Source organism: Procambarus clarkii, chromosome 55 (assembly GCF_040958095.1).
Source record: "Procambarus clarkii isolate CNS0578487 chromosome 55, FALCON_Pclarkii_2.0, whole genome shotgun sequence".
NCBI lineage: Eukaryota > Metazoa > Arthropoda > Malacostraca > Decapoda > Cambaridae > Procambarus > Procambarus clarkii.
This window is the reverse complement of record NC_091204.1, coordinates 12,897,425-12,918,550: the sequence shown is the minus strand read 5'-3', so window position 1 is coordinate 12,918,550 and position 21,126 is coordinate 12,897,425. Positions and strand designations below refer to the sequence as shown.

The 21,126-nt window shown below is 42.7% G+C and overlaps 1 protein-coding gene across 1 annotated transcript in view; it reads right to left on the bottom strand.

Annotated features, from left to right (window-relative positions):
- LOC138352939 (golgin subfamily A member 6-like protein 2) overlaps positions 1 to 16,094 on the bottom strand; it is a 43,312-nt gene extending 27,218 nt beyond the window's left edge. The window contains exons 1-4 of the mRNA XM_069305595.1: positions 14,940 to 16,094; positions 13,586 to 14,056; positions 12,668 to 12,707; positions 6,776 to 6,918 (exon numbers count right to left, since the gene is read on the bottom strand). Coding sequence (XP_069161696.1) covers positions 6,776 to 6,918; positions 12,668 to 12,707; positions 13,586 to 14,056; positions 14,940 to 16,094 — 1,809 coding nt within the window. The remainder of the gene's footprint in view (positions 1 to 6,775; positions 6,919 to 12,667; positions 12,708 to 13,585; positions 14,057 to 14,939) is intronic.
- Between the last annotated feature and the right edge of the window lie 5,032 nt (positions 16,095 to 21,126).

The window sequence follows — 21,126 nt, the reverse complement described above, 5'->3', positions numbered from 1 at the left end:
ATTTGAGAAAAACAAACGATTAATAAATATTGTAGTAAATAAGCAATAATAGTAAAAAAATGTAAATAGATGGTAAACTTGCACCTTCACGTGGAAATACTTACAACAATAGAGGCACACAAGGAAAAGACAATGATAATACAAATGCTAATTTCTGTCTCCCAGACAGTGGCTACCAGACAAGCGCAGATGTTAACCTAGCGCATGAACACAAAAGAAAGTAAGCGGAGTTTTTCTACCTTTCGCTACTACAAGTCAAGTATGAAGTCAGTTCTATCATTTCCTACTACCAGTGTTGCTTGGAGCATGTTCTACAATTCCATAAATGTTAAAGCTGTCATACCATTTATATATTTTTTATTAACACATTTATGTACATCTTCATTTGTACAGCTACCCTAGTCTGTATGAAAGGAAGTAGTGTGTCAAAAAACTAACTACGTGATGCTAAAAATCCCTATCACACAGGCTGGTTAGTCATACAAATGCATAAGATAAGTAATCTGCACTGGTAAACTCTGTCTAGGCTATCCACCATCTGTATTATGTTCTTCATTGAGTATCGGCATACAATCTCTTAAGTATTTTAGCAAGGCAAATTGCAGAAATCTGCAATTTCATATTGCAGAGTGTTCTAGTCAGAATTAAGTTGATTTTTGTTGTAATCTGCAAGAGCAGCAAAAGTACGGACAACGCCTGAACTTGTGACCGCCCCAATTCACCAACAGCCGTTCCCAACACTCTCCTGTCCCCAACCGGCTCCGTCAGCGACCACCCTCGTCCACAGACGTTACCTTCTACCCACCACTGGCCCGGCCATCTTTCTCCCTAGTAATCTGTAGTACAAGAAACCATTAATTTACGACGATTTGGAAGCCATCCGAACCGCTTTTACGACTCTGCAAATGTGTCGAAAATGCAGCCGGAGCCGAGAGTCTCATATATATACATTTTTGTTTTTTGGGAAGATGTGAAATTAGGAGAGTGTAGTGAATGAGTTTGTGTGTCATTAGGCGTGTAGGAGGTGTCCCGGGGTAGCGGTCGTGATTACTGATGAGTTGATGAGTGTAGTTACCAGCATTATGCTGATTACTTCATCATGGGTGGCGAGGCGGTGACTTGCGAGGCTACAGTGGTGAGGGGCCTAGCCAGACTCTGTGTTTGAGACGCTGCCGTTGCCCTTTGTGGTGTTGGGAGAAGCAGATTTTCTGTACAAGTTATGGCCAGCCAGATAAATCACGTTCTTGTTGCTTCATGTGTAGCGACTAATGTATGTATCTAGGTAAACAACGCATGTATCCAGGTAAACAACGCCTGTATCCAGGTAAACAACGCATGTATCCAGGTAAACAACGCATGTATCTAGGTAAACAACGCCTGTATCCAGGTAAACAACGCCTGTATCCAGGTAAACAACGCATGTATCCAGGTAAACAATGCATGTATCTAGGTAAACAACGCATGTATCCAGGTAAACAATGCATGTATCTAGGTAAACAACGCCTGTATCTAGGTAAACAACGCATGTATCTCGGTAAACAATGCTTGTATCCAGATAAACAACGCATCTAGGTAAACAACGCATGTATCCATGTAAGCAATGCATGTATCTAGGTAAACAACGCATGTATCCAGGTAAACAACGCATGTATTCAGGTAAACAACGCGTGTATCTAGGTAAACAACGCATGTATCCAGGTAAACAACGCATGTATCCAGGTAAATAACGCGTGTATCCAGGTAAACAACGCATGTATCTAAGTAAACAACGCATGTATCTAGGTAAACAACGTTTGTATCTAGATAAAACCCGCTTTCGTTTACGTAATTATACCGAGCTAAATGAAGGTTGTGCCCATCTAAGTAGACCCAAGTTTTTCTTGTTAAACCAAGTTTGATAATAAACAAACAGCTCTTATTAGAGGTAATCTATCAATATGAAAGTAAATAACACCCATATTATAGCCAACAAGGGACCTCTGTGTTCTCATCAAATCCCTATGTAGGCAAGCAGCTCTATGCGTTGGTAAGCAGTCTATATGTTGCTGTTATCGACGAGAATAGCCATAACGGTAATTTAAATAATCTATGTTAATTTGCATATGTAATTTGCATACTGGAGAGTTGATGATTAAAGGCGTTGTTAAGGTGACATGGTTTAAGCACATTTAATAATCTGCATATGCAAATGGGAGGTGGAGTAGATAATGACAACCAGCTGTATTAAATAATTATCAGGCTAGGCCAGGGGGTGGCGACCTATTTTGAGGGCGTGTGTCAAAATTAGCAATCTTCTTCAAATACTCTTCGCGTGCCTATGTGAATTTTGAGACGCGAATTATAATTTATTATTATTGTTGTATTTGACTGTCTTTTATGAAGAAAGCGGCCAAAATGCTTGAAAGAATTGTTAAAATATCTGTTTAGGCATATAAGCAACAGGAAATGTAAATGTGAACGTAAGTTTCGATTCGTAATATGACATAAAAAAAATAAAGGTAAATATGCTTCCTTGCTCTCGGTGAGACATTTGCTGCTGCGCTTACAATGGCATTTTATATCAGTCTTATTTGGTGGTTTAAAAAGTTATGTATGCAGCACAAATTTCGTCATTAAGTCTCCTCCTATAATTGTACTTGACAAAGTTCGTCGCTGAAAACAATGACTCTCGTGAATATGTCGAAGAAAATACTGTCATTATGAGATATTTCATAGCCAAAAGTTTAAGAACTGGAATTTTAGAGATTCAAAACTCGATTTTCTGCGTTAGTTGTCACCAACCAATTTTTTCCATATTTTCTAGTTCATTTCTTAAGCGTGCTATATAGTCGTGGTGGCTTGGTGCTTTCTCCCGATAGTTTCCTTCCCTTATTAAGCCGGCAAATTGGTGACTCCAAATGCTTAGTATATCAATCAATTTCATCTTAAATTTATTTAAATAAATCAACTGCAACATTTCTAAACTAAAGTTGTTTAATGCTGCAGTGTCTTCTCACTTTATGAATTTTATAGTTTTTTCAAATGACCTTAATAAATCTTAAAGAAAATTAAGATTTATTAGAGATCTTAAAGAAAATTAAGATTTATTAGAGATCTTAAAGAAAATTAAAAATCTTAATTTTTAGAAACTTTCTAAATCTTAAAGAAAATTAATCAGCAGTTGAATCACTTATAGTTGAAAATTGTCTTTGAAGGCTCTAAAAGTCTGCTTTCTCGTGAATTTCAAGATTTTTTTTTTTAGTTTTGGAAGATATTTAAAAGTGCCATTGTCGACATCACGTTTAAAAATTTTTAGTGTGACTTCAAAGGCGTTTATTTTATTAGACAACAGCGTGTTTTGCCAGATATCTTTAATTTGAGGTTAAAATCATTTAAGTGTAAGGAGAAATCTTTGAAAAACATAGTCTAGAAATCCACACAACGTCAGATAATTCTGGACCAAGAAAACTTCAGTCTTCAAAAAACAGATGAATTTCATCAAAACACTCAACAAATCGTTTAAGGACAACCTCTACTACGCCATCGATGTTGCTGTTGTTATAGATTCAGCTTCTCGGAACAAGTAGCACGGGCTATGGTGAGCCCGTAACTTACCTGGCACAGGAGCGGGACAAGTAGCACGGGCTATGGTGAGCCCGTAGTGGACCTACCTGGCACAGGAACGGTGCTGTCTATGCCATCGAGCATGATTGTACATAAGTACTCCTGTGTACACCGAATTCACCTCACTCATTAAATTCTGATATTTGTTTAAACGTGCAGAAATATAATTAGCTATCATTGTTACAATTTTCATCACTTCAATTTCCTTAAGGCCAGCATTTGCACACAAGGCCTCCTTGTATACAATACAATGAATGCAGGGAATTTCCCAACAAGTATTTCTTAGTATTTTTATTTGATTAAGTGGACTTGAATGGAATGTATTAATATCCGGTTACTTGTCAGGTGTTTCCACTTCCACAAAATTTGGGGGTAGACTTAATAATGCTAAATCTACCTTGTAATTTAGCTATACTGTACTTGTGAATTAAAATAAGATTAGTTAAATGAATTAGTAGGGTACACTACTATTGATTAGTTATACGAAAAGTTCAGCTTTGCTGGTCTGAAGATTTCCTCCTAGACCAGCAAGAACACGGGGGTAGACCTCAAGATGGCTCCTAGCCTAGCAAGAACACGGGGGTAGACCTCAAGATGGCTCCTAGCCTAGCAAGAACACGGGGGTAGACCTCAAGATGGCTCCTAGCCTAGCAAGAACACGGGGGTAGACCTCAAGATGGCTCCTAGCCTAGCAAGAACACGGGGGTAGACCTCAAGATGGCTCCTAGCCTAGCAAGAACACGGGGGTAGACCTCAAGATGGCTCCTAGCCTAGCAAGAACACGGGGGTAGACCTCAAGATGGCTCCTAGCCTAGCAAGAACACGGGGGTAGACCTCAAGATAGCTCCTAGCCTAGCAAGAACACGGGGGTAGACCTCAAGATGGCTCCTAGCCTAGCAAGAACAGAGCAGCCATCAGGTGGATTATGTAGTAAATGTTGACTTCATGGTCACTGCGTCCTGTACTCCAGCCCTGGGGCCAGATTCACGAAGCAGTTACGCAGGTACTTACGATCGTGTACATCTTTCCTTAATCTTTGACGCCTTTGGTTACATTTATTAAACAGTTTACAAGCATGAAAAGTTCCCAGTCAACTGTTGTTATTGTTATAAACAGCCTCCTGGTGCTTCGGAGCTCATTAACTGTTTAATAATTTTAAACAAAACCACCAAAGATTGAGAAAAGATGTACAGGTTCGTAAGTGCGTGCTTAACTGCTTCGTGCAATCTGGCCCCAGGGGCCAGATTGCACGTTGATGAATTGAAATCAAACGTGTTGGAATCGGTAGAATACTCTCTCACGTCGCCAACGTTGATCTGCCGGGGAATTACAATGTACTAGTAGTAACAGCCTACTATATTGACATTATAACATAGGAAATGATACCTAATGAAATTGAGAGAGGCTTACTGTTTTTGTTGTCGTTAATCATGCTTCGTAACTGTTGGAATTCTAATGTTAAAAGCTCAAAACAAAAGAAACACTTTATACAACCGTTGCTCAATTTGCACCTCTGAGAGCCACAATTCTTTGGTTTATACGCACAAATATGGCGTCTAACTGAAGAGCACAGTGGTACGTCCATCTCTCACGCCAGGTCAAGTTCAAGTTTGTTTATTGAGACAAGAAAGAAATACATCTCAAAGGGATAGAGTAGCTTAGGCTATTTCTACCCAGGTGCTGCTCTACTAGGCTGCGTGGCGCGGCGTCTCCCTTCTCAGCTGGTTGTCACAGCACGACTTTTCGGTGCAAATTTACGAATGATAGGAGGTAAATGCTAATTTTTATATGAATTTATTATTATCAATTACTATGAACATTGTTTAAACTCTATCTAAGATAGCAATCTCAAATGAAACCAGATTGAAGACGGAGCTTCTATCAAGTGATAGGTAAAGGAATAGTCACCGTGAACATGTGGCGGCTGACGCAATCGTCTCTTAGCATATTCTAGAACTTCTAAACTCAATAATTAGATTATTAGTACGGTTAGTTAAATTAGTGTCTTAACACAACGTATTCATCTTATTGTGTCAAGGGTTAGTATTTGGAGTGTCGGAGATTTCCGACACTTTTTTTTTTCAGGGATATTCCTGCGCGGGCCCTAAGCCTCTGGCTGGCCCACTAAGTGTTGCTTGTTTCTGTCTTACTTGGGCGGAGTATGAGTATTTATGACTCGTAAGGTCGCTTCAGTAAGATTTTGCCATATGTGTTTAACAACTTCTGCTCTGTTGAATCTAAGTTGAAATCTTAATGGGTTTGTGCACGTGTTAGATAATGTTCCAGTGGTCAATTTTCGACACTGAAAGCCTACCAGTGGATGTCCAACATATTTTGCAAACGCACCTTCAAAATTTGCTTCTTTGCCAATCATGCTGGGTGCACAATCTGTTGTCACAGCAATTATTTTGAAAGGTCAACATGTCGATTAGGCAGTTCGTTTACTTCTGCTGCCTGGCATATTTCAGGCCCTGCGGCATGGGTTATGCAACAACGTAACTAACCTAACCAATGAACAAATCTACAAGGGCCGTGACGAGGATTCGAACCTACGTCCGAGAGGATCCTAGACGCTGCCTTAAACGATTGAGCTACGACATAAGGCAGCGCCTGGGATCCTCTCGGACGTAGGTTCGAATCCTCGACACGGCCCTTGTGGATTTGTTCATTTGATGCATCAGGCTATTGTGATTTCTGTGTGTAACCTAACCAATTCTTCACATATTTTCAACACCCTACAAAATCGAGCAATAATGACTAGCCTAGCTAACGTTACATCAGTGCTTTCGCCAAAACAAATGAAAAGGAATTTGCATGACCTAGTATCTTTTGTTAGCTGTTCCGCTATGTTCTTTTCCAACTTTAATATACTATCTTTTACTGTTTCTACTTACTGGCAGAGCCTTAATGCACTTACATATTTGTCTTTTCCAGAAAGTCATAAAAAAAGAAAGATTTTCTAACATGATTTTCTAATATACTATTATTAATATTAATAATATTTCATGATTCTCTAATATACTCCCCATCACAGAGCGGGTTTCCACGTTACAGATTTAACTAATATTTTTGTGTTGCTGAATTCTCTAGAAATGTGTTCTTGTTCTTTTATCGCAAAAGCCATTTATGAACAGTTTCATAATGGCGCTTTAACTGAGGAAGTCCTGCGCACTTTTGTTTCCAGACATAAGATGCATAATGCTTTATCGCCCTTTTTGATCATACAAATGCTTTCTTTCCTCAGTTCATGAAAATCATTGCTGCTGCTTCCTTCATGTGAACGTTCTTTTTTTCTTTGCTGGTTGAATCCACACTCTGAAAAGAGTAAATACTTTAAATAACATTAATAATGTAATAGTTATTACCATATAAATTAAATATATTTACGGTGATAAATATTTATGACGCCGCTAAATACATATATACTTAATCACTAAATGTCCAGTTTTCACTCTCAAGCAACGGAAGACAAATATAAGCAGAACGAAGTCAATACTGACTATTTTACCTCTAGCATCACCCAAATATCTGCACTGATGTCTGAGACTAGGCTACGTCTCCTAGTCCCACAAGACCCCCCCTCCCTCGGGGAACAAGCCGGTACGAGACGCTTGTGAATGCTTTTTATTATTTCCTGTTTGTAAAAATTCATTCGCGCATCCATTTTGCAGCAATAATGATATTTATTACGGGTGGGGTTAAAGGATCGATAAGCAGTGTTACATGCTCTCCTGCCAGTAAAATTTGGGGGTTATACGAGCCATAGGTTCGCGATTCGTGGATTAGGCTGTTGTTTTAATTGAATATATAAATGTTCTACATTATTTTGTATTTATGATTTTAGCATAGAATTTAGTAATTAATATGCAAATTAGCCAGGCCTATGTAAGCTTATTTATAGGTAATACGAGTGCACAAAGGCTGTAATGGAATCTATAGCTAGTTACGGATAAATAGCATAATAGTTTTCTGAGAAGTTCCGAGTTATTAAGGGTGTGAGCAGTGATATACCTTGGATATTAGATTGTTTATGAAGTGTTGTTGCCACAGTTCCATACAATAAACCCAGGGTATTTAATTGTTGGAGATAGGGTATGGCTGTAGGCTCTATTACCCGAGTTTTCTACCCAAAAGATTCTACCGATTGGATCTGGGAATTCGTTGGCACAAATTACCCAGTGAAACACTCGTTTAGCAGTACTGTTGTTTTTCTTGAAGTGTAATTATATGGTTGAGTTTTATCCAGAGGTATTAGTATCCTAGTCTCTGTTTTATCATTCCTTGGTCATCTTGCAATTTAAGATCATTTTTTTCTTCAGATGTTGACTGGATTGGTGACCGGGCCTTGAGAAGAGTGTTGACCACACAGTGGCTTAACAAGAGCCGTAACACACAAGGTAAGCAATATGTTTTGATTAAGCAGCCCATATGTTGGCAAGCAGTTTGAAGCAATTTATTAATATTAACTGCTTTCCATATGTAGGCAAGCAGTTAATATTACATATTAACAACAGGCACATAAGACACCAGCGATTACTTAAAAGCCTCTATAGGTAAACAAGACTTGTTTCCAGGCAAACAACAGGTGCGTACGACACCAATGGTTGGATAAAGACCTCTAGTGGTAAACAAGACGTTTCCAGGCAAACAACAAGTGCGTACGACACCAATGGTTGGATAAAGACCTCTAGTGGTAAACAAAGCTTGTTTCCAGGCAAACAACAGGTGCGTACAACACCAACGGCAGCGTAGATAACGACAGCAGTGTTGAGGGTGATAACGAGGTCTAATGACCCGTGATCATGTCATTACCCAACGTGACGAACGATACGCTTCGCTAATGGTTCTAATAAGTATGTTGGTTCAATTTTCAGATTTTAATTACGCCAGTTTTTCGTGTGCGTAGTATATGGTGTGTCAGTGTTTACAGATATTATTGAAGTTTTGTCCTAAATCTGCATATAATTAATTAAAGTAATTATGTCCTTGCATGAATTTTTAAATTATGTGAGAAGAAAATTTGTTTATAATTACCCAAGAAGGTGTTTAATATTTGTCGAATTTTAGTTACATTTGGCAGTAGGCTATCTTGAGGTTATCTCGAGATGATTTCGGGGCTTAGCGTCCCCGCGGCCCGGTCCTCGACCAGGCCTCCTTTTTTCTTACACATCCCCAGGAAGCAGCCCGTAACAGCTGTCTAACTCCCAGGTACCTATTTACTGCTAGGTAACAGGGCCATCAGGGTGAAGGAAACTCTGCCCATTTGTTTCCGCCTCCACCGGGGATCAAACCCGGTGGAGGACTCAGGGCTACGAATCAGGACTACGAAACCCGAGCGCTGTCCACTCAGCCGTCAGGCTTGTGATAGTGTGAATACCTGTTAGGGGCACAACCCCTGAAGACAGTCGTCCCTACCTCTGGTGAGGGGACACCACATGGGTAAAATTGTCATCCATACTTCCGTGAAAATAAACATCCCATTCACCTGGGCTGTAGGAGACTCGAACCGTTGACCCCCACACATGTGAGGCCAAAGCTCTATCGACCAAGCTATTGAGTAGTCTTAACTTCTAGAGGCCAGGTGATTCCATTCACATGGGTCGTAACGATTTGTTGGTTGACATAAACAAATCTAATTTGTTTTCAAATATTGCGTGAAAGTATTGCATTATCGTATCGGTTTGGTGCTCGTGACTCAGCCCGTCCTCCTAAGATTTCCCAGCGTCGAGAAACTGTCGTACTAAATTGCTCTTATCCTAACCTATCAGAGGACCCAAAACAGAAAACGGGACAGTATGTCAATTTCGCGATCCGCTGACATTTTCTAGTACGACGATTTTTGGTCTGAGGTAGAATATACGTCAAAATACGACGTTCTATTAGGTCAGGTTGCGTGACTGTTAAGATGGTGAGAACGTGAGAAATAAAGGTGAAACAGATTCATGGATTGTGACGAAACATCAAAGAGAGTGAAGAGAGAGAGAGTGAGAGAGTGAGAGTGAGAGAGGAGAGAGGGAGGAGAGAGAGACAGAAAGAGAGAAGAGAGAGAGAGAATGGAAAAAATCTTAATTTATTACAAATGTATATACATCGTATAGAGCTGGGGATACACTTTAACACAAATAGGGTGTGAAGAGCCAACGAAGGGGGGAAATATTAGCATTAAAGAGCACCACCCCAGGCAGAAGGGGCTCCCCAAACAAGGAGTGATAGAGCAATAACAACGTGGCCAGCCCTCCTGCCATTGGTTATGGTGGCCCGAATGACCCCTTTCTCCCTCTCCCAGGACACTGCCGATGACCTAATTGGAATTCCAGTTGCGGTGGGAATATTGGAAATGGTCTTGTATGACTGTTATGGTGGGAATAGTCTTTCGGGGTATTCCAATTGTGGGCGCATCAAGATCGGTCTCCCAGGAATTTCGTTTTGGGAGGAAATATTGCCAGTTATAGTATTAAACTTGTACAGGCGATGAGTCACAATAACGTGGCTAAAGTATGTTGACCAGACCACACACTAGAAGGTGAAGGGACGACGACGTTTCGGTCCGTCCTGGACCATTCTCAAGTCGGTCGACTTGAGAATGGTCCAGGACGGACCGAAACGTCGTCGTCCCTTCACCTTCTAGTGTGTGGTCTGGTCAACATTAAACTTGTATATATGTGGAGATTATATTGCCCAATGGGTACCATATGCAAGAGGGACGTTGGTTTGACGTTGATTCAAGGTTAATACATCATAGAAATAACGTTGATGACGGTAATTTGCCGTTGCTTTTTTTTCAGTGTGCCCACTTGGTAGGAGTACTGAAAGTAACCATTTGTGATAACCTATGATCATAAGTCTGTCCTGCTTACCTACTTGATCACAAACAAAATAAATCAAAACAATTTGGCCAGAAATAAAATACACTGACAAATACAATAAGCACAGTAATACATAGGACTAGAATACAAAATGACCACAAATACAGTATGTCTATAGGTAATACACTCGAGAATATAAAACACGTATTCTCAGTGAATTGACAAATACAGTATATCCACTCATGTAACACACACATGAATATAACAAGTTGCACATATAGAAGACCTGCGACAAAAAATACAGTGCAAATACAACATAGATTTACAAATACAAGAACTCAACAGATGCAATACATTCAATAGAAGCATGATCCACTCGGCCGCCGTGTCCCAATGTAGTCCCAAGTGTACCCATTAATTTATTATGTTGAATCAAATACATTCCCTATAATGCATTACACCAACAAATGTGGTACATGCACATAAAAGAACAACCATTGCGATCTCACATCCACTACACTCGAATCCACTTGCCTCTCTAATCCACCTGGTCACTGCCCCCTCAAAATCCACTTCATCCTTCCCTCTTCATCCTTTCGACTGCCTCCAAGAGTCCGCTCGGACCAAAAATATCCACTCCACCCACCAATCAGTTACACTCAGAGGCCCGCCACACTCGAGCTGTAACATACAATCAATGCGGCCGCCTGACTGTAATTGGTGCTATTAACAAAACCAACACACACACGCGGTCGTCTGATTGTCGCGAGGGAACCAATCCTTCCCGACGAGGGGACGCCAGCGAGGGGAGCTGCTCATCCGTCCTCTCCGAGCTCCTGAAAGCCGTCAGGCAGGCCTCTTTTTTTTCTTTCTCTCTCTCTCTCTTTGTGCAAGAGGGTGGGGGAGGGATGATCAGGAGCTGTATTTACAGTAGCATTTGTTAAAATGTCGTAGGGTGTATCCAATCGGTGTTTGGGGGTGGACTTGGGATCAGGTGGGGGAGCGACCGGTGGTATATTTTGGGTTGGATATGGAAACAAAGAAAAGGCAGAGTTCTCTCGCTTCGTTGATCACCGTCAGTTTTGGCGCCAAATCTGGGTTGAACGACGCCTGAGACCTTTTCTGCGATTGCCTGAACGCGGCTTTGTTTATCTATGGTTTCGATTCAAACCTTTGTCGTTTATTGATATACTCAGTTTTTACTCTTTTTAAAGTAAATATGTATGCTGCGATACTGGCGTATTCTATGTAAATAGTAAATAAAAAAGAAAAAAGAGCAAATTTTATAAATAGGAAGACGAAGTTAAAGTACAGGGAAGCGAACGCAGGCGATGCTTGACTCACAGAGCGTCTGGGGACGACAAGCGGAAGGTTTCTGGGACAAAGAAGAAGAAAATAAGGAATTACGCCAGGAATCGGACGAATTCCTCCTCGGGAACATGGGAGGAGGGGAATTCTAAAACGCCACCGATCCCGACAAAGAATGAGCAGAATTTTAATGGAGTTAACGCTGCAAAAAGATCCAGCTAACAGGATTTATTGGGAACGGGACGGCACTGGTAACATCCAAATGCCAACCATTTTAAAACGGGAAACTAACCTAATTGTATTTTTATGCCGCACGAATTTATTCTCAAGAAACTTGCATGTTTTTAATACTAAAACGATTAATTTTGTCACAGAATAAACTAGAACCGCTCTATTTGATAGCTGTACGAGGACATGCAATGCGTCTTGTTTATTTTTGTTTATAAATGACGATTGAAGCTTACTTAATATATATTTAGTTTTGAAAAAAAAGAGTTCTTAACCTGCTTCCGTTACGGAATATGTTAAGTAATGATGCAGTAGGCGGGAGCAGCCAACGAGGCCGGAGGACAAGTCCTTAACAAGCCGATTGGTTTGTTTGCGTGACCCTATTGGTGATCCGTTTAATTGTGGCCTGCTTGATCATGATTAATCCAATTCCGCGGCTGGTCACGACCGACTCCATCATTCGGAGGATGTAATGGTGAGGGTTAGTCGGGTGGGGGCGTGGTGGTGAGAGATAGTGGGGGTGTGGATAGTGGTGAGGGGGAGTGGTGAGGATAGTGATTGGTGGGGGGGGGATAATGCTTGAGGTAGAAAGTTTCAAGGTGAAGGGCTAGACATTCTGAACACTTCCACAGCTAAACATTCCGAACACCGAACACCACACAGCTAAACATTCCGAACACCGAACACCACACAGCTAAACATTCCGAACACCGAACACCAACCTTCATGGCTATTGTTCACAATTTTGGGAGTTACAGTCACCTGGAAAAAACACATGACCCATCACTTAACGTATGACTAGATAATGCCTCACCAGTCTGTCCTGCCTGGAGAGTTCTGGCTGGACTATTCTGCCTGGACTATTCTGCCTGGACAGTTCTGCCTAGACTATGACGGTCGTAGCAACATTGTCTCACCGGTCATATTGAACGTATCATTACAAAGTAAGCACAAAGTATTTCTCACTGATTAATGAATTAAAGCAGGCTTATATCTCTCCCATTTGGGCCACGGACATCAACGGACATAACGGACACAACGGACACAACGGACACAACGGACACAACGAACACAACGGGCATAATGGACATAACAGACACCAAACAACGCATCACGTTACCAGCAAAGAATAAATAGCCTTGCCCAGCCCAAAAAATAATTCATTATTACTCGATCCCTCCCCCCTCCCCTCTAATGACATGGTTCAATAGACCACCTCACTCAGGTTTATTAAATGTGGGCTGAAAGAGAACGTCAACACGTCATGTACGTGTTCCGGACCTAGGAGGCCTCATGGTCCTTCCAGTAATAAAATAGGTAATCAATTATGGCATTTTCGTGGTGCGCTAGTTGGCTTGGTAGTGTGGTATGGCTCTCATGGCAACCTGTCCTCCTGTAACCTGGCCTCCTGTAATCTGGCGTACTACAACCTGGCCTCCTGCAACCTGTCCTCCTGTAACCTGGCCTCCTGTAATCTGGCGTACTACAACCTGGCCTCCTGCAACCTGGCCTCCTGCAACCTGGCCTCCTACAACGTGGCCTCCTACAACCTGGCTTCCTGCAACCTGTCCTCCTGCAACCTGGCCTGCTACAACCTGGCTTCCTGCAACCTGTCCTCCTGCAACCTGGCCTCCTACAACCTGGCCTCCTGCAACCTGGCCTTCTACAACCTGTCCTACAACCTGGCTTCCTACAACCTGGCTTCCTGCAACCTGTCCTCCTGTAACCTGGCCTCCTGTAATCTGGCGTACTACGACCTGGCCTCCTGCAACCTGGCCTCCTGCAACCTGGCCTCCTACAACCTGGCCTCCTACAACCTGGCTTCCTGCAACCTGTCCTCCTGCAACCTGGCCTGCTACAACCTGGCTTCCTGCAACCTGGCCTTCTACAACCTGGCTTCCTACAACCTGTTTTCCTACAACCTGGCTTCCTACAACCTGGCTTCCTACAACCTGTCCTACAACCTGTCCTACAACCTGTCCTACAACCTGTCCTACAACCTGTCCTACAATCTGGCCTCTTAAAACCTGTCCTACAATCTGTCTTCTTACAACCTGTCCTCCTACAACCTGGCCTCCTACAACCTGTCCTACAACCTGGCCTCCTACAACCTGGCCTCCTACAACCTGTCCTACAACCTGTCCTACAACCTGTCCTACAAAGGACGTCGCTTTTCGCTCGTATGCGTCACATAAGGCCAAAAAATCATCGTACTAGAAAATGGAAGCGGCTGGCGAAAGTGACGTATTGTTCCGTTTTCTGTTTTGGGTCCTCTGGTAGGTTAGGAAAGACCCCCTTTACATTGATCGTTTTCTGGACGTTGGGGGGACCTTAAGTGGCTGCGTTCTGAGGTGTTTGCTGCCTCCAGTGTCTCGGTGGACACCCACTGATGTTTCCTCTTGTCACGCTACATATGATAGGAGTTCTATATACTTCTATGCACGGAATGCAAGTTCTACATATCCCGACCAAAGAGCTAGAGCTCAACCCCCGTAAGCACAACTAGGTGAGGACATAGACCCTCCTTGGCTTAGCGTCTTCTTTTTGATAATTATTTCCTCTTGTTAATACAGAGTGGTTAATACATGGAGGTTAATACATGGAGGTTAATACATGGAGGTTAATACATGGAGGTTAATACATGGAGGTTAATACATGGAGGTTAATACATGCAGGTTAATACATGGAGGTTAATACATGGAGGTTAATACATGGAGGTTAATACATGGAGGTTAATACATGGAGGTTAATACATGGAGGTTAATACATGGAGGTTAATACATGGAGGTTAATACATGGAGGTTAATACATGGAGGTTAATACATGGAGGTTAATACATGGAGGTTAATACATGGAGGTTAATACATGGAGGTTAATACATGGAGGTTAATACATGGAGGTTAATACATGGAGGTTAATACATGGAGGTTAATACATGACTCTCGACAAAAACAGATGACTATCGCATACAGACTATTTCCTCCAACAGCTTACAACTCGTAAAAGCTGCCAGCTTAATACGGAGATCTGTAGCAGTTCTTGTTTTTGTCCATTTGCTTTTGTTTTTGTCCATTTGCTTTTGTTTTTGTCCATTTGCTTTTGTTTTTGTCCATTTGCTTTTGTTTTTGTCCATTTGCTTTTGTTTTTGTCCATAGGCTTTTGCTTTTGTCCATAGGCTTTCGTTTTTGTCCATAGGCTTTTGTTTTTGTCCATAGGCTTTTGCTTTTGTCCATAGGCTTTCGTTTTTGTCCATAGGCTTTTGTTTTTGTCCATAGGCTTTCGTTTTTGTCCATAGGCTTTCGTTTTTGTCCATAGGCTTTCGTTTTTGTCCATAGGCTTTTGTTTTTGTCCATAGGCTTTTGCTTTTGTCCATAGGCTTTCGTTTTTGTCCATAGGCTTTTGTTTTTGTCCATAGGCTTTCGTTTTTGTCCATAGGCTTTCGTTTTTGTCCATAGGCTTTCGTTTTTGTCCATAGGCTTTTGTTTTTGTCCATAGGCTTTTGTTTTTGTCCATAGGCTTTCGTTTTTGTCCATAGGCTTTTGTTTTTGTCCATAGGCTTTTGCTTTTGTCCATAGGCTTTCGTTTTTGTCCATAGGCTTTTGCTTTTGTCCATAGGCTTTCGTTTTTGTCCATAGGCTTTTGTTTTTGTCCATAGGCTTTTGTTTTTGTCCATAGGCTTTTGTTTTTGTCCATAGGCTTTCGTTTTTGTCCATAGGCTTTCGTTTTTGTCCATAGGCTTTCGTTTTTGTCCATAGGCTTTCGTTTTTGTCCATAGGCTTTCGTTTTTGTCCATAGGCTTTTGTTTTTGTCCATAGGCTTTCGTTTTTGTCCATAGGCTTTCGTTTTTGTCCATAGGCTTTCGTTTTTGTCCATAGGCTTTCGTTTTTGTCCATAGGCTTTCGTTTTTGTCCATAGGCTTTCGTTTTTGTCCATAGGCTTTTGTTTTTGTCCATAGGCTTTCGTTTTTGTCCATAGGCTTTTGTTTTTGTCCATAGGCTTTTGTTTTTGTCCATAGGCTTTCGTTTTTGTCCGTAAGCTTTCGTTTTTGTCCATAGGCTTTTGTTTTTGTCCATAGGCTTTCGTTTTTGTCCATAGGCTTTTGTTTTTGTCCATAGGCTTTTGTTTTTGTCCAATGGCGTGGGCATTCATTTACAATGGTAACGAACGGTCACAAGCTCGTTCCATCCGGCTCACGCAGCCAACAGTGCTGACTTGCTGCTGTAAGCCCAACCACTTGGGCTGGATGGTAGAACCAGGTAGAGCAACGGTCTCGCGTCATGCAGGTCGGCGTTCAATCCCCGACCGTCCACACGTTGTTGGGCCACCATTCCTTTCCCCTGTCCCATCCCAAATCCTTATCCTGACCCCTTCCCAGTGCTCTATAGTCGTAATGGCTTGGCGCTTTCTCCTCATAATTATCTTTCGTCACACAGGATAGCTCTCTCTCTCTCTCTCTCTCTCTCTCTCTCTCTCTCTCTCTCTCTCTCTCTCTCTCTCTCTCTCTCTCTCTCTCTCTCTCTCTCTCTCTCTCTCCCAGCTGTCCTTAGCCATAAGGACAGCTATCTCAGCCCCTAGCACTGCTATCTCAGCCCCCAGCGCTGCTATCTCAGCCCCCAGCGCGGCTATCTCAGCCCCAACGCGGCTATCTCAGCCCCCCAGCGCTGCTATCTCAGCCCCCAGCGCGGCTATTTCAGCTCCCAACGCTGCTATCTCAGCCCCCAGCGCGGCTATCTCAGCCCCAACGCGGCTATCTCAGCCCCCCAGCGCTGTTATCTCAGCCCCCAGCGCGTCAATTTCAGCCCCCAACGCTGCTATCTCAGCCCCCAACGCTGCTATCCTGAGAACGTCTCCTTACGGAGCACTGAAGGTTGAAGGCTTCAATAGTACATCGTATTTTGACGTATAAATCCAATCAGGTCAAAAACAAATATCGCGACGCGCAAAATTGACGTGATGTCCCGTTTTCTGTGCGTGAGGGTTTGGTTGGTTTGGTTCTGGCAATTCAGTACATCAGTTTAGTGACGTTGGGAACACTGGAGAGGACGGGCTGAAGACTTGAGGTGGGAAGAGGTCATCAAAGGTGCTCAGGCACAAATGTCATTAAAGAGTTGACCAGACCACACACTAGAAGTTGAAGGGACGACGACGTTTCGGTCCGTCCTGGACTATTCTCAAGTCGATTGTCTTGATCGACTTGGGAATGGTCCAGGACGGACCGAAACGTCGTCGTCCCTTCACCTTCTAGTGTGTGGTCTGGTCAACATACTTCAGCCACGTTATTGTGACTCATCGCCGTCATTAAAGAGTTCATCCACTGACCAATTGGAGGCGAGAGCGTAATTGGGTGACCTCGCAGGAGGCCTCTCATTGGCTATAAGAGGTCACGTGACCTGGGAAAGTGTGGCTGGGGTTGGAAGGTCTCGAGTTAATGACTTAATGGCTGATGGTAACAGTTGAGGGCTTATACACCCCGAGGATGGCCCTCACGAGGGGTTATACACACGAGAACGACCTGGTCCGAGGGATTACACTCGAGGACGACCTCGTTAGCCTCAGCCCTCAGCCAGTCGAGTCTTAGCTCCGGCACTGAAAAAGTGCCTTCTATTAATGGCACTACCGAGTGGTCGCGGTTGGGGGCGGTCAAGCAGGGGGTGTCAAGCAGGGAGTGTCAAGCAGAGAGTTAAGCAGGGGGTGTCAAGCAGGGAGTGTCAAGCAGGGAGTGTCAAGCAGGGGGTGTCAAGCAGGGAGTGCCAAGCAGGGGGTGTCAAGCAGGTGGTGTCAAGCAGGGGGAGTCAAGCAGGGGGTGTGAAGCAGAGAGTCAAGCAGGGGGTGTCAAGCAGAGAGTCAAGCAGGGGGTGTCAAGCAGGGGGTGTCAAGCAGGGAGTGTCAAGCAGGGGGTGTCAAGCAGGGGGTGTCAAGCAGAAAGTGTCAAGCAGGGAGTGTCAAGCAGGGAGTGTCAAGCAGGGGGTGTCAAGCAGGAAGTGTCAAGCAGGAAGTGTCAAGCAGGGAGGGCGTCCAGAAGAGTAGGAACAGGAGTCTTCATCTCAAGACGTCTGGACTCTCCAACACCTCCCAATAAATTCACTTTTTTTTTTTTTTTTTTTTTATTAACATATTAGGTACATCTGCATTAGTGCAGCTACCCTAGACTATATGAAGTGGAGTACAGTGTGTCAAAAAAGCTAACTAGGTGATGCTATAAAATCCCCATCACACAGGATGGTTAGTCATACAGAGGCATGTGATTAGCGGTCTGCACTGGCAGACTCCGGATGCATTTTGAGGATATCAACAACACAAGATTGAATAAGGTAGCGGTGGTAATACAAGTCCCCATCTCGCAGGATGGTTAGTCATACAGAGTCATGTGTTTAATAGCCTGCACTGGCAAATTTTGGGTATACTGTGAGGATATCTTCAAGAATACGAGAGTGAATAAAGTAATTGCAAAGCTCCAGGTACCTCATGCCAACTGGTCTGAAAGGTCTAATAATTGGGCATTCAGTGATGTAGTGCGGGAGATCATGCCGTAGTTCCTGCTCACAGAGTTTGCAACTGGAGTGCTCAGGATTGGGAGACCCGTCACCTGCAGCCACCTGCCACAGGTAACGGTAACCCAACCTGATCCTTGCAACCACTGTGTCGCACAGTCTAGTGGACGTTTTGTGCTGTCCATAGATGTAGGTTTCAGATCTGAACAAATCATAGCTTTTTATACTAGTACTTTCAGGTCGTTGGGAGTCAGTAAGTTCTTTCCTATCAGATCTGAATGTTTGGACCAATACAGTTTTGACAGCAGAGATAGGGATACCTAGATCTAATTCAACTTCAAACTTGTTACACGCTAATTTGGCTGCAATGTCTGTCTCATTATGATGGGTTATATTTATGTGTGAAGGTATCCATACAAAGGAAATTCGAGACCCTTTACTCTGTGCATCAATTAGGTCATTTATAATTGGGAGTATGAGGTTCTTGCTGTCGATCTTCCAAGAGAAGTTTTCGATTGCTTGAAGAGCAGACTTTGAATCGCAGAATATTATTCCTCCTCCAATATTTTTTAATGTGCTGGTTGCTAAATGTAATGCTGCTAGTTCTGCTTGTGTGGAGGTCAGCCAGTTGTTTAGCCTGACACTGACAGACTTTGTGCAAATATTATTTCTATAGAACCTACATGCCGCTGCAGTCCGTCCAGTAGAAGACTGGACTGAGCCGTCGGTGTAGACACAGTGCTCGTGAGATCTTAGACTCTCGATGGAGGAGGCAATTGTTTCAAGAGTGACAGCTTTGAGTAGAGCAAGATTCTCATTATCTTTCTTGGTGACAGGTGTGTATGATACTTGAATGGTGGGGTACAGATAAAGAGGAATATCAGAGACTGGTAGATTGCACTTAAAAGGAATGTTAAGTTTAATGAGATTGTAAGCATTGTTTCTCAGCCAATTATCATAAAAGGAGTGAGTTGGTATGTCGGCACCAGTCAAAAGGGTGTTAACAGCACTAAATAATTTGTCTCTGAGCAATGTAGGAGATGTAGGATCTCTCATGACTTTAAGACAGAAGGTAGTGTTAACTTGCATTATTCTCTCTAGTATGGTTGGAAACTTCAGTTCTTCCCTCATGTTGATGATTCTTGTGCATCTTGGGGCACCAAGAAATATCCTCATGGCCTCGTTCTGTATTACTTCAAGTTTGTCCAACACAGAGGAGGGGAAATTAATTAAGTGCAGAGCATTATAATCAACGAGAGATCTAACAAACATCATATAGAATAGTCTAGCATATTTAATATTGATACCAATATTCTTACCAGTAAGTGTTCTCAATGGTTTTAGTCTTTCTTTTAACCTACGGTGTAGATCATTTACAATGTCACTGTTAATACCAACTCCAAGGTATTTGTGCTGCCCACACGTTTCAATGTTCTGGTTGTTGACCTTGAAAGCTATAGGGACATGAGTTTTCTCTTTGGGATGGAGAACTCTGGATTTAGTTATAGAGATAACAAGACCACATTCAATGCTTTTAGCAGCGAATGAATCAAGTAGAGCTTGCAGTCTAGTTTGGGAATTTGCAACAATGCATATATCATCGGCATAACAAATGACGGCTTCGTCAGGTAGTGTGGGAATATCAATTGTTAATTTGTGCATCAGAACATTGAACAGTGTGGGACTTAGCACTCCACCCTGGGGTGTACCCAACTCAAAGGGTGCACAGAGTTTACTTTTGACCCCCTTGAAAAGGACTGAGGCGGTTCTGTTACTCAGGTACCCCCTGAGCCATGTCAACAGTCTTCCCTTAACTCCAAAAGAGGCTAGCTGTTCTAGGATTATTTCTTTGTTTGCTGTATCAAAAGCAGTTTGGAGATCAATAAATGCCGCCTGAGAGTTTGGTCCCCCTCTGATAAAATACTCAGCAAAGCAAGTTTGTGTGCTTCTTCCAGGAAGGAAACCAATAAATTCACAAGGGCTGTGATCAGGATTCGAACCTACGCACTGGGTGTTCCCAGACGGGCTCTAGTCGACTATACCGCGACGTGGACATAGGTCCATCGCGTAGGTTCGAATCCTTATCAATTCACTTGTGAATTTGTTCATGATATATGACGTTATAGTGATTTCTCTGTATTATTATTATTATTATTCCCAAGATTATTTAAGTTTTTACTATTTCAATTTCATTCCTCTGTTTTCCTTTCTCTCTCACATTATATTTGCCTTCTACTTCTGTTCTATTTCCACGCTTTTCCCTCTATTTACATCTTCACTCCTCTCCTTATTCTTCAGTTTCATTCGCCCCCTTCCGTGATCTCTGTCTCCACTTCACTTCTGTGTGCTCCCTATTCTTCATTCTTCTCCTTATCCCCTCTCTTTTGTTTTCCTCTCTCCATTTCCCCTCCCTTTTCCTTCTGCTCCCTCCACACATCCTTCTCCCCTCCCTCAACCCCCCAAAATCCCCTCCGACGAGTGGATTAACTTAGTTTTATCTAACATAATCCCCCCCAATCAAATGCTGCAGTAATTGGGTGAAGGTTTAGCTTCCTGGAGCTCAACCTGCACCGCTCCGCGTGTCTTACCGAACAGATACTGTCTTGGGAGGTGATGGTGGCCAGCGGGGGTGGCCAGGGGTGGCCAGCAGTGGTCGGGGGTGGTCAGGGGTGGCCAGCGGTGGCCAGCAG